Here is a 13,997-nt window from a genome sequence, read left to right on the forward strand (position 1 = left end):
ATCTCAATCCAGCCCCGTAAAACGGAGGGGAGAGGAATGCAGCAGCTCACTGTAACACAAACTCGTCTCAACTCTTGAAGAATCCAAGTGAAAGAAGAACTTGAACACGAAGTCCTCCTGAAGTAATTGAAGGCTAAACTTGAACCTAAAATTCAACCAGAATATAAACAGTACAGATATCTGGGAGGGGCTATGGATTGATCAGCTATGATTAATGGAAAGAAAATTATCAGGTATGATACATAATTTTACCTTCCATATCATCAAGCTGATCAATCCATAGACTGGTGGGATGTACCGAAGCAGTACTCACCCAGGGCGGGACATAGAAATCCCTGACCGCAACACTGAAGCTCCAAACCGGGCCTCCGCCCGAGCAGCCACAGTCAAGCGGTAATGCCTGGCAAAGGTATGGGCCTTCCCCGCGGCCACCTAAGCCGCTGCAATGGCTTCCTTGCCCATCTTGCCACTGTAGGCTTAGAAGCCTGCAGACCCTTACGAGGACCTGTAAACAGGACAAACAGATGATCCGATTTCCGGAAATCATTGGTCACTTCCAAGTATCTGATGATGACTCGTCTCACATCCAGAAATTGAGAGCAGAGTATTCCTCTGGGTAGACCTCCCTACGAAAGGAAGGGAGACAGAGCTGCTGAATCACATGGAAGCGAAAAACAATCTTGGGCAGGAAGGAAGGCACTGTGCGAATAGTCACTCCTGCCTCAGTGAACTGCAGAAAAAGCTCTCGACATGAGAGTGCCTGGAGCTCGGAAACTCTTCTGGCTGAAGTGATAGCCACCAAAAAGACTGCTTTCAACGTCAGGTCTTTCAGAGATGCCCTCGACAAGGGTTCAAAAGGCGGCTTCTGCAATGCTCTTAGCACCAGGTTGAGACTCCACGCAGGCACCACTGAGTGCAGAGGAGGGCGCAGGTGATTAACTCCCTTGAGAAAGCGCACCACATCTGGCTGCGAAGCCAGGGAAGCACCCTTGAGGCGGCCCCTGAAGCAAGCCAGAGCCGCTACCTGAACTTTCAGGGAACTGAGCGACAGGCCTTTGTCCAGACCTTCTTGCAGGAACGCCAACACTGAAGAAATTGGAGCAGTGAAGGGAGAAAGTGAGCCTGCTTCACACCACGCTGCAAAGATACGCCAAACCCTGGCGTAAGCAGTAGAAGTAGAGCGCTTCCTCGCTCTCAGCATAGTGGTGATGACCTTGTCTGAGAAGCCCTTCTTTCTCAGACGCTGCCGCTCAATAGCCAGGCCGTAAGACCAAAGGGGGAGGGATCCTCCATCACCACGGGACCCTGATGTAACCGGCCCTGCTCCACTGGCAGCCGCAGAGGATCGCCGACTGAGAGCCTGATCAAGTCCGCATACCAGGGACGTCTGGGCCAATCCGGACCCACCAGGATTACCCTGCCGGGATGCTTTGCCACCCGGTCTAGCACCCTGCCCAACATGGGCCAGGGCGGGAACACATAGAGAAGCTCTTGTGTCGGTCACCGTTGGAGAAGAGCATCTACTCCCAGGGATCGAGGGTCCCGTCCTCTGCTGAAAAAGCGCGGCACTTGGCAATTGGCCGATGACGCCATCAGATCTAGGCTCGGCTGGCCCCAGCGCTTCGTGATGCCCAAGAACGCCTGAGCAGATAGCTGCCACTCTCCGGGCTCCAAGGTATGGCGACTGAGGAAGTCCGCCTTGACATTCATGACTCCGGCAATGTGGGCCGCTGACAGCTGTTCCAGGTTCGCTTCCGCCCACTGGCATAGATTCATGGCCTCCTTGGCTAGAGGGGCGCTCTTGGTACCTCCCTGGCGGTTGACATAGGCCACAGCCGTGGCATTGTCCGACAGGACCCGTACAGGCTTCAACACCAGTACCGGGATGAACTCCAACAACACCAACCGAATGGCTCTGAGTTCCAGGAGGTTGATAGACCACTTGCCTCTGCAGGAGACCAGAGCCCCTGCGCTGTCCTTCCCAAGCAGTGGGCTCTCCAGCCCATCAAAGAGGCGTCTGTCGTGACGACAATCCACTCCGGGGTCACCAGAGGCATTCCTGCAGACAACTTGTCTGTCTGCGTCCACCAGCTCAGCGCCTTGCGCACTGCTGGGTCCACGGGAAGGCGCACAGCATAATCCTCCGACATCGGAGTCCAGCGCAGCAGCAGAGATTGTTGTAGTGGTCTCATATGAGCCCTGGCCCAGGGCACTACTTCCATCGTGGCCGTCATAGAGCCCAACAGCTGCACGTAGTCCCAAGCCCGAATAGGAGAGGCTACTAGGAACTAGTCCACCTGAGCCTGAAACTTGACAATCCGATTGTCTGGCAGGAACACTCTGCCCACTTGGGTGTCGAATCGAACTCCCAGATACTCCAGGGACTGAGTCGGGCGCAGCTGGCTTTACTCCCAGTTGATGATCCACCCCAGGGAGCTCAAAAGAGCAACCACCCGGTTCACAGCTTTGCCGCACTCTGCATAAGAGGGGACTTGGATCAACCAGTCGTCCAGATAAGGATGGACTTGAACTCCTTCCTTCCTCAGGAAGGCCGCGATGACCACCATTACTTTGGAGAAGGTCCGCGGAGCAGTAGCCAACCCGAACGGGAGGGCTCTGAACTAGAAGTGTCGGCCCAGTACTGCAAAACGCAGAAAGCGTTGATGAGGAGGCCAGATGGGAATATGCAAGTACGCTTCCTTGATGTCCAAGGATGCCAGGAACTCTCCTGCCTTCACTGCCGCTATAACAGAGCGGAGGGTCTCCATGCGAAAGTGCCGAACGTTCCAGGCCCAATTGACCCCTTTGAGGTCGAGGATAGGCAGTACAGAACCTCCTTTCTTTGGTATCACAAAGAAAAAGGAGTAACATCCCTTGCCAAGCTGATTTTCTGGCACCGGAACGACCGCCCCCAGGCGGATCAGATTGTTCAAGGTCTGCTGCACTACCACAGCTTTGACCGGAGACTTGCAGGGAGAGAGTACAAACCCGTCTTTTAAGGGTCGGCAGAACTTGTAGCCGTCTCTGATGACTTCCAGCACCCAAGCGTCTGAAGTTATTGTGGTCCACTCGCCCATAAACGAGGACAGCCGTCCTCCAATCTGCACTGGGGCGTGGACCAAGGCCCCGTCATTGGGTACGAGACCCTGGGGGAGGACCGGAGGGAGCACCTCTGGGACGGCGGTCTCTGCGAAAGGAATGCTGCTTGGGGGAGAAGTTCCTCTTGAAGGAAGAGGGGGCAGAGGAGCCCGACCTGCCCGGGCGGTACCGACGGGCTTCCTGAAATCGTCCTCTGGAGGTACCAGGGCGAGTACTAGCCCGAGCCCTGACCTCTGGTAACTTCTTGCCCTTAGACGTGCCGAGATCGGTCACGATTTTGTCCAGCTCGACCCCAAAGAGCAGCTTGCCTTTAAAAGGCAATCTAGCCAGGCGGGATTTAGAGGCGTGGTCAGCAGACCAATGTTTCAGCCAAAGCCACCGCCACGCAGAGATTGTCTGAGCCATGCCTTTCGCTGAGGCCCTCAAGACATCATACAGTAAGTCTGCCAAATAGGCTAAGCCCGATTCCAGGGCCGGCCAATCAGCCCTCAAGGAAAGATCCGAGGGGAAAGCCCGCTGCACCATAGTCAGGCACGCCATGGCCACATAGGAGCCGCAAATTGAGGCCTGCAAACTTAAAGCAGCTGCCTCAAAGGACGACCTTAAGGCCGCCTCCAATCTTCTGTCTTGGGCGTCCTTTAGGGCCGTGCCACCTTCCACCGGCAACGCCGTTTTCTTAGTCACCGCAGTGATTAAAGAATCCACGGTAGGCCACAGATAGGCCTCACGTTCACTTTCAGTCAAAGGATAGAGGCGGGACATAGCCCTAGCCACTTTAAGGCTCGCTTCCGGGACATCCCATTGAGCCGCAATTAAGGTGTGCATGGCATCATGCACGTGGAAGGTTCTAGGCGGGCGCTTCGTCCCCAGCATAATGGCAGAGCCAACAGGGGCTGAGGGAGAGACATCCTCCGGAGAGGAAATCTTCAAAGTGTCCATGGCCTGTACCAACAGGTTGGACAAATCCTCTGAGCTAAAAAGCCGCGCTGCAGAGGGGTCATCCGCTCCATCCGAGCGGGGATCCGTCTCCTCCAAGGAATCCGCCAAGGACCGTTGGGAGACCTCAGATACGCTGCCCTCATCTACATCGGAGGAGACAAAGTCCTCCAAGGCCTGGGAATCAACCCGAGGGCGTTTACCTCTGGGAACCTCAACCTCTTAACCAGACGAGGGAGCAGGGGCAGCGTTTTGCATAAGGAAGGCCTGATGCAGCAGCAAAACAAACTCGGGGGAGAAACCCCCCAGACTGTGTACTTCCGCAGCCTGGGCAACAGCGCTTAACTTTAGCCGCTTTGTGCCGTCGCCCAAATTAAGGGCGTTCATGGCATTAATGTCTACAACCTCAAGGGCGGCCCAAGAAGAAGCCGTCCGAGCCGCGTGGCCGGCCAAGATGGCGGAGGCGAGGAGCGGGGGATGGGCGTTTATGGCGGGAAAAATCGCCACGCCGGAGGAAGGACCGGGACATTCATCGGCCACGAAACTGTCACCCAACAAGGGCGAATCAGGCTTTAAGACCCCCGCATCCCCTCTAGAAGCGCCCAAGCGATCCGGGGAGCGACTCTTTACGCCCTCGCCCTCCGACGCCATATGCCACGTGGAGATAAATCGGGGAACCCCCTGCCCGCTATAAAAAGGTAAAAATTACCTGCTGTCCGCTCCGAGCTGTAACGACCTGGTGTCCCAGTGAGTAGCTGCAATAAACGTTTAAATAAACGTCGAAATAAACGCCTTTAAGGACGTTCAAAATTTTTTTTTTTTTTTTAACGGAGCCAGCGGGAGGGGGGAGAAAAGGAGGGACCTGGCACCACCAGGTTTGCACTTGCTCAAAAGAGCCCTCAACCCCAGGCACTCAACAAAACCTAAAAATTAGGCTTGGAGGCCTAGCCAGAGCTGCTGCTGTGTGCGACCACCACCTGCTGAGATAGAGAACATACTGAGGAGTTTCCGGCAGCACATGACCACATATAGGGAGGCAAAAGTTTGCTCTCTATCTCCACCTGCTGGTAGATGGACACAACCCACCAGTCTATGGATTGATCAGCTTGATGATATGGAACACATGTTATTACATCAGGTTTATAGAGGGGTACGTAATATTAGGTATAAACTTTCCAAACATCACCATGAAAAAGTTTCAGCAAAGACGACATTATTGCTCTTGCAAATAATTAGAACTTTGTTCCTAAGCCAGAGTTTGCAAAAGTATTCAGATAATACCTATTGTACAAATATCAAAGTTATCTGAAATAAATTAATACTGTTTTCTACGTGGTGCTGAACAGGATAATTCACATAGTTATATTGTCTGTTTGCCCTGAAGAGCTTCCAATCAAAATTTATTTATTTGGACTGCCAGGTCAAACAGTAAAGGAGCAGAGGTGGAATTTGAACTATGGTCTCCAGTTTCATAAAGCTGCTCCTTTCCCAAAGAAACCCTGTGGAGATTTGTAATCCATTTTATTATTGCACAGTAAAGGAATGTATGAACTGAGCCACTACGAACGGGGAAGTCACTGAGCAAAGATACAAAGGCACCCGAAGACCTCACTTTTACAGTGACATTAAGCACCAAACAAATGCTGATAACTAGACACACCTCAAAAACCACACCACCAACAGAGCTGCACTCACCTTAATAGCCTTTTTAGGCCAGGCTACAATGGGGACCCCGGAAATTGCCAGATTCTGTTCATCCTCAACATGCTCTTTCAGGACAGCCTGTGTTTAAAAACAGAGAACCTAGGTCAGTTTAATTCACTAGTAACAAAACGCGGCTGTTGCTGTCCCAGTGGCTGGTAACTATAATGCAGAAACTGCTTCCTGGTTTAAAAAAAACACAAGGCTTCCAGAACGAGTTCTACAGAGTGTCTTCAATTTATTTAGCATTTATTTTATTGGCACTGCTCCTGAAATTAGATTCATCTCTCTGTGATGTGTACTTCACGCTGCACCTTGTCTCCAAACATCACAAAGTGATAGCACTACACTGAGAGGTGCTCCCAAGCAGGAGAACAGCCATTTAAAATGGTGAAGAAACCAAAATTATGCTGATGACAGCAAACCTAGCAAATCTGAGGGCTAGCAGGGCCATCTTACAGGCCTAGTATTGGGAGGAATATACAACAGTCCTAGATTTGAAAAAAAGAGACATTAATGCTTGTTCTCTGTATTAATCAGTTTCCTACAGAGAACACCTTTAATATGGAATGAAAAATATCCATGTTTCCAAATCACTCCTCTAGGAAAGCTCTAGCTGTCTGGCATAACAATGAACTCACTTGTGGCTCGATTATTTAACCCAATAATACCGAGGAGGGGAGATATCCTTGAAGCAGCCCTACGGTGAAACATGACGTTATGTCGGACAATACCTTCCCCTGGGAAATACTTCGTGAAAGCTAAGTTTCATCTATGACAATATATGATCATAAGATGGATTAGAATGTAAACTGGAGAACAACGCTTAGCGTTGACTGTGAAACTAGTAGAAATTGTCCTAAAAAAAATTTAAGGAATTTTTGAAAATTATACACATAAAAAAATGTTTTTGGAGACCAGTGAGGATTGGAATGTGGGGATTAGAGAGTACCCCATGATTTCATTAAACTGAGGTCTTCCATCCCAATAAAAAAAAATTTCTACTTAAGTTTCTAATACCACAAGTCGGAACTGTAAAAAATATACAACATGGCTTAACAATGAGACATGCTATGTGGGATCACACCAGAGGTCAATTCAGTCCAGCAATCTGTCTCCAACAGAGGCCAATTCAGGTCACAAATACCCCCCAGTATCCCAGGGAGTAAAGCCATTCCTTGTTGCTCCTGCCAAGAGACCAACAGTGGCTTTCCCAAGTCCACAAGGATGATAATGGTTTATGGACTTTTCTCTAGATACCTTGATCACATCCACTGGCAACAGTTTCCACAAGTTAATTGTAAGTAGAGTGAAAAATATATATATTTGATTTGTTTTGAATGCACTACCTATTTATTTCATGGAATGCCCCCTCCCTCCATTGATTTAACAGTGTTTCATAAACTACCATTCCTGGAAAAAAATCAAGGTAGTATATGAGAAGTATATTAATTCTTATTATTTAAAACTTGTGGCCCAGTATATCCAGTGAGCATAGTGGATTATAACATAACATATATAATCAATTAAAATAACAAATTAATATAATATATAATATAAAACAGGACAATCTGTAATATAAACATAGTATTAGCAATTGTTCAATATGTTAAACCCAGCAGTACGTTTTTTTTTTAAAATTTTATATGTGAACATCACCTATAGTATTTCTGCATTCTAACAGAAAATTCCAATCCTCTTCCTCACTCCAAACCTAATGACTAGGAGTCACTGGTAACATTTTGAACACAGGGAGGCGCCAGGACAGAAGTGGAGGTGGACCACTCCCATTTCAGACCACTAGGCCACCAGAGAGACCCCTGGGTAATAAGTCCTGGGCGGGGTCAGGGGCACGGTATGAGGGGATTAATTTGAGGGGAGGCTGCTGATCTGCATCCTCTTGACATCTGGTTGGAAACTTCTTTCAAAAATAATTAAAGCAAGCCTTGAAGACACAATACTCTAAGGCATTCCCTCCACACTGATTGGTTTCTCAGCAATTTATCTTATATTACCTTACCCCACCTTTTGTATCTCGGTTTAGTTAATAATCTTATATCATCATTTTACATTTATAAATGCCGTAACCTAGGCCACCATTTCAATTTTTACTGTTTCCCTGGCCTCTTCTTTTCCTTTGCTTATTTTGTAAACTGCTTAATTATATTGATGAGATGAAATATCAAATAAACGTGACCACTGACCAATGATCGGGGGGCAGTACGCTCTTTCAGGGGGAGAGCAAATTGGAAGCGGGGATCTGCTTCCACTGTTCAGTCTTTTTTATTTGGGCAGCAGCACTAGCACACTACTGATAGGAGCAGCTGCACTTAATGCCACTGGAAGTCACAGCTGGCCACACCTATGATCCGTTCTCATCATGCTTGAAACTCACCCCTACCTACGTTGAGCAGCTAGTGTGGGTTTAATGCGCAGTAGCCACACGATAAAACCCATGCATAACATAGCTTAGTAAAGTAATCCCTAAGAGCTAGTAGTGTTTTGCTATCCTATGCATGTTTTTTTTTTTTTTTTTGTAATCCACTCTGGGCTTGTTATAAATGTAAGATAGACATCCAAACAAATATTCAAAAGGGTAAGCAACTGTAGACCTCTATGAGATATAAGTTTTGTATTTCTGCAATAGTAACTAAAGCATAAGAGAAAATGGAGCTGCTTTTTTTTTTTAAACATGTATATTATAGGACCCTTTTACGAAGCGGTGTTAGAATATGAGTGTGATGGGGTCTATGTCCCATCACTTAGGAAGAAGCCGAAGATAGCGAAAAGGGTGGAAATGGGGACTAGAAGCCCAGAGTTAGGTTCAGCTCCCACCGGAAGTGATGTGTGAACCGCAAAATCAATCCCTGGGAATAAGTGCAGTGAAGGGAAATCACCTGAATACAAAAGACCGCCCACTTAGTTCTTCCAATCAGAGCAGGGGACCAGAATTTCTGTCCAATCCAATAACAAGGTGGAGTTTGGAGGGGGGAGTGTACAGACCTATAAAAGAATGGAACTTTCTACGTGAAGACTGAATGGAATTTATGGAAGGATGCTAGCCCACAAGCTTTGGACTGAACGGTAAGGAAAGAGGTACTGAACCGCTATTATTGTTTCTTGTGATTCTTATTTGTTGGATTGTTGGAATCCTGCCTGCAGGTGGATGTAGCTAAGAGGAATAAGCTATGAGGCAGGAGCGCAGACTCCAGTGTAATGCCTGACCCTGAACATATAAGAAAATCCTTACAGCTCTACAAATGGATACTTGGAAAGAAAACTGTCTTTATTTGAATATACACATGGACACAGTTTATTTCATGGGGGGGGGGGGCAAAAGGGTGGTGCTTGGTGCATTAACATTCATTTGCATACAGACATCTCATACATATTCATGATTATTCCAAAGGAAAAAAAACAAACAAGTACATACGTACATAAGTAGATAAGTAGTGCCATACTGGGAAAGACCAAAGGTCCATCTAGCCCAGCATCCTGTCACCGACACTGGCCAATCCAGGTCAAGGGCACCTGGCACGCTCCCCAAACGTAAAAACATTCCAGACAAGTTATACCTAAAAATGCGGAATTTTTCCAAGTCCATTTAATAGCGGTCTATGGACTTGTCCTTTAGGAATCTATCTAAGCTAAGACTGAAATGTGAAGCAGCATACCAAAACAGTGAAGACAACTTTGTTTTTAACTGAAATGAGTCAACACCATGGACCATTTCTCTCATAAAGCCCCCTCTTGCATTCATATGAATTAGCACAGAAAGAGCACACTTTCCCTCTCCCCTTTCCCTAGGCCTGGCACCAACACCTTCCTCTCTTCTCCTCTTCCAAAGCCCAACTTTTTCTCCCTCCTTACCAGCACTTCCCAATTTTATTTATTTACAAAACTTACATACCACAATATCTACGTTTCTATGTGGTGTATAAACTGACACACACATTTTCATAAAAATGCATTAACACAATAATCATCATAAACAAAACATTACCTCCTGTTTAGTTCTAATTTAAAAACGCCCAGATACTGTTACTACCATACCATGCCACATGGATAGAAAATATAGCCCCCCTCCCCCACAGCCATCCCTATAAGGCAGCACTTTATCCTATCCTATCCCCTACAGCCAGTACTTGACAGCACTTACCCCAGGGGTGGCTCAAGGCAGTCTGCTTCCTGATATGAGGAATAAGGTGGCATCCCCTCCCAAGGCTCCCAAAAAAGAAGACCCTCTGAAAACTTAGGCTTTACTTACTTTTTTTTTTTATCAACAAAAATTGTTTGAGATAAATTATGTTGCCTGGAACTCTAATATAAAAAAAAATACAGACCTCTGGCTCTGCACTGACACAGTGTTAAAAGCAAACATTCTGCATCCACAGAAGTCTCTCTCACATGCAATGTGTGCAGAGGAGAACTAGGGAATGTTCTTACAGAATTCACCATACAAAAAAAAAAAAATCTGATTCAAGTTTCATCTCAGTAGCAGCAACATAACCCCACTACAATAGCAGACTTATTATGAATGAATACAAAACCCTACAAAAGTCAAATCTACTATTCCATATCAGCACCGAAAAGGAAACATCACAAATATCACAGTGATTCCTACTGAGATAACTGAACAAGTTGGAGTACTATATCGGAATAACTGACCCAAGTAGCACAAGCAGAACACAAATAGACCCTCTCTAAATACAGAATGTGACCAAAAACTAAGGGCCATGTTTACTAAGCTGCGTTATAGGCGTGTTCTGTTTTTTAATGCACGTTAACCGTGTACATGTCTACAATATTCCTACTGGTGCCTACACAGTTAGTGCATGCGTTAACTGTAGGCGCGTTAAAAACGCTAATGCGCCTTAGTAAACCGGGCCCTAAAGGTAAAAATATGTAGACAAAATTAATGTGAAACCTCAAAAAGTCAGATTTTGCATGCAGAACAATACCAGAGAAATAGAGATGCATTTGCTCCTGTAATCTGCAACATATAAAGATAGCAGATGTCAATTACCAAAACTGACACATTCCAATCAATAAATGGAAAACATTATTTTCTACCTTTTTTTTTGATCTGGTGAGGTTTTTTTTCTAATCATATTCGTCTTAGTTTCTGCTTCTTCTTTCTTCTATCCTTAGTGTGCTGTATAGGGTCTCCTGTCCATTTGCCATCTCTTTTCTGTATTCCTGTCTTCATTTCCTCATTGACTCTTTCTCCAATTTATTTTCTGCCTCTCAAATTTCATGTCTCCTTATAATCCTACGGTCTTCAAGCTCCCTCTTTTTACTGTTTCTATTTAGCTCTCCATCTCTCCCCTATCCTTGTCAAACATCTCTCCTCTCCTCCCTTCTCCAACCATATCAGGCACCTACCTCTATACTCAGTACATCCTCCCATCTCCCTTTCCACTATGTCCAGCATGCCCCCCTGATTTCCCTTACTGTCCCTCCCCTGCCCGATGTGTTCTAGGATCAATCTATTTCTCTTCTTTCCTATTCTTTGTCCCTTCTTGCCCCCCCCCCCCCCCTCAAACCTGCCCTAGTCTCATGGCTCCTTCCCAGTGCAGCTACTGTAAGCAAGAACTAGAAACAACAGGTACAGAGCCTTGTGTTATAGCGCTTCCAGCCAGGTTCGCCAGAACCACCCCTCTTAGCAGCAGGAAGTGCATCTGAGAGAGCAATCTGGCAGAGCCTCGCTGGAAGCGTTGTAGCACAGGACTCTGTACCAGCTGTTTTTAATTCCCACTCATCGCAGATCTACTAGGAAGGAGCTGCAGGACTAGGACAGGTTAGAAGGGAGGGAGAAGAGGGGGGGGGGGAGAAGGAGAGAGATACTGGAATGTGTCAAGCAGGGAAGGGAGAGCAAGGCACTCGGTCCAGAGGCATTTGGGGGGCAATGCGCCCCCTCAAACTATGCCCATGAATAGTGTTTTCATTTGCTTTCTGGATTACAATGCTGAAGTCCTGAAGAGGAGAAAGGAAATCACAGGTTTAGGACCTACAGCTCCTTTGAAAGCACACGGCCTTATGCTAGGAGAGTTGGGTTAAGGTTGAGGAAATGGGTCGGCAGTGTAGGACCAGAGGTCTTCAGTCACCTGGCCCACACCTGCTGGTGGGCGGGGCATGACAATGGGCTTAGCATGTTTTAATGTGGAACTTTCCCATGCGCTAAGCCCATTTCTAACATGGCAGCATTACAAGGCATTTTTCAATTAATTTTTTTTTTCAGGTCATATGCTAATGTTCACTTTAGTGTGTGTTACCTGAAAAAAGTTAATGTGGGAGCACTTACTGCCCCCTCATTAAGTCTGCATGAACCAGTTAACACACGCTAAGGCCAACATGCTAGCTGGTTAATGCTTCCAAGCCCGTTCTCTGCCCATGACGTGTCCCTGGCTAAAAATAGCTAACACATGAGTTAGTGCACGCTGGCAGGCAAACTACTGCAAAATGCTTCAACACGTTCTGCGATAAGCCTTTTTTTCTCACAATAAGCACGCTTTAGTTCTTAATGAGGTTTAATAGAAGGGCCCTAAGGTGAGCTATGTGCTGAAGCCACCTAGCAGCAAAACACCCCAACACTTTGGCATTGGTATGTTAACAAATTTCCAAAAGGAAAATACCTAAGTACTTTCCCTCTGAAAAATCCCCCAAACTCAAGGAAGTAGAAAAGTAGCTGCAAACTTGGCCCCTGCTATACCCACTGATAGGCTTTGGCAGGAAAATCTCTGTACATCTATCTGACAATTCAATATAAGAGCGGTCTTTTCTCTCCAGACCAACTTATGCCCCGAACAACCAGACCCACTCGTTATTGAACGCATAAAATACTTACAGATAAATAATATTTTACTTTCATTTTTGAGTTGGCAACTTATTTGGTTTCCTGTCTGATAGCATCCTTAAAATGCATCAGAAGCAGGGGTTTTTTTTGTTTTTATTTTTAACAAATTGACCCACCTTTCCAAGGCTTTATTGCCACATAACATCTATTTAGTTCATTTAACTTATCCTAAAGAACCTCCAAGAGGGATACAGCTTTGCATTCTTAAGTGTCTGGACACTGTCGGAACAAGGCTATACGGAGCAGTGTTTTAGAAAGGATGCCCAATTCAGAATATGGACATCCACGCCAGTATCTGACATACAGATGTCCATTTCTATGTATTTTACAACAGGATCTACTGACATATAGCCTGTTCTTAAAATACATGAGAAACAGACATCCATGTGCTGAAGGCATTCAGCAGGAATATCATTTTATAAACTGAAATGTCCAAACTATGAATGGAATGGGAACAGAGGACATGAACAACAGTGTCAAAAAGACCAGCGAGAACAATGTCAGCCAAAGGTGGGATAAAGGAAGGCTTTATGGAGGCTGACATCACTGCCCAACCTATGAATGGGGCAAAACAAGGTATCAACACAAAGGCAAGTGGGATCCACAGTCGGTAGTAAAGAGAAAAAAATGGATCACAGGAAATGAAGTCAAAATATTTTTAGCACAACGTGGCCACGTTTCACCTATAAAAGGCTGCTTCAGGGGCAGCAACTGTTCATTAGACATAAGTCAAAAATTAAAAATATAAACAATAACAACCAAATAAAAACATAAAAACTTTTAAATTCATAAATCTAAATACATCTAAATCAAATCCATAAACATGCAAGAAAACTGAGTAAATATGTACAGCAAAGTAATCAAGTGACATCAACAAAATGAATTGTATTAATATAACCATTAAAATAAATACTATTAAGATTAGACCATTGAAATAAAATACAATATGTAATATACGGTGAAAACAAACACGGTGCACTGTATGAGTTAGATCTGTAATAAGTCATGTATAGAATCTCATGGGTAGATGATCAAAAGCAAATGCGGACACTAGAGGTCAATAGCGCCATACTAGCGTCCACGTTTGATCCCACCCGATCAGAGCCAGCGAGTGTGTGTAACAATGCACTCACCGGCTGTCAACACAATGAGTAAGCAAATGCAAACTAAACAGGACATTATCTGGCATTACCTATTCCTCCCCAATGCTCAGCAGGCTAAACAAGGGAGCTGTTCCTGCAGCAAACCATACATCAGCTCAGAGCTGGCATTAGGATTTGCAGAGCATTGGGGAGGAATGGAGAGCTGTGTAGCATGCAAGCAGGCTCCACCCCCATCCCACCCTGGTGGTCTAGTGCCCCCCAACCCTCCTCTGACAGAAGCAAACACGCCTCCCCCACCCCCG

The 13,997-nt window shown here is 46.1% G+C and overlaps 1 protein-coding gene across 7 annotated transcripts in view; it reads right to left on the reverse strand.

Moving 5' to 3' along the window:
• Positions 1-13,997, reverse strand: part of KDM2B (lysine demethylase 2B) — a 322,873-nt gene that overhangs the window by 90,911 nt on the left and 217,965 nt on the right. For all 7 annotated transcript variants that reach the window (XM_030218309.1, XM_030218308.1, XM_030218306.1 and 4 more), the window contains one exon: positions 5,731-5,817. In XM_030218309.1, coding sequence (XP_030074169.1) covers positions 5,731-5,817 — 87 coding nt within the window. The remainder of the gene's footprint in view (positions 1-5,730; positions 5,818-13,997) is intronic.

The sequence above is a fragment of the Microcaecilia unicolor genome, chromosome 11 (genome assembly GCF_901765095.1).
Source record: "Microcaecilia unicolor chromosome 11, aMicUni1.1, whole genome shotgun sequence".
Classification (NCBI taxonomy): domain Eukaryota; kingdom Metazoa; phylum Chordata; class Amphibia; order Gymnophiona; family Siphonopidae; genus Microcaecilia; species Microcaecilia unicolor.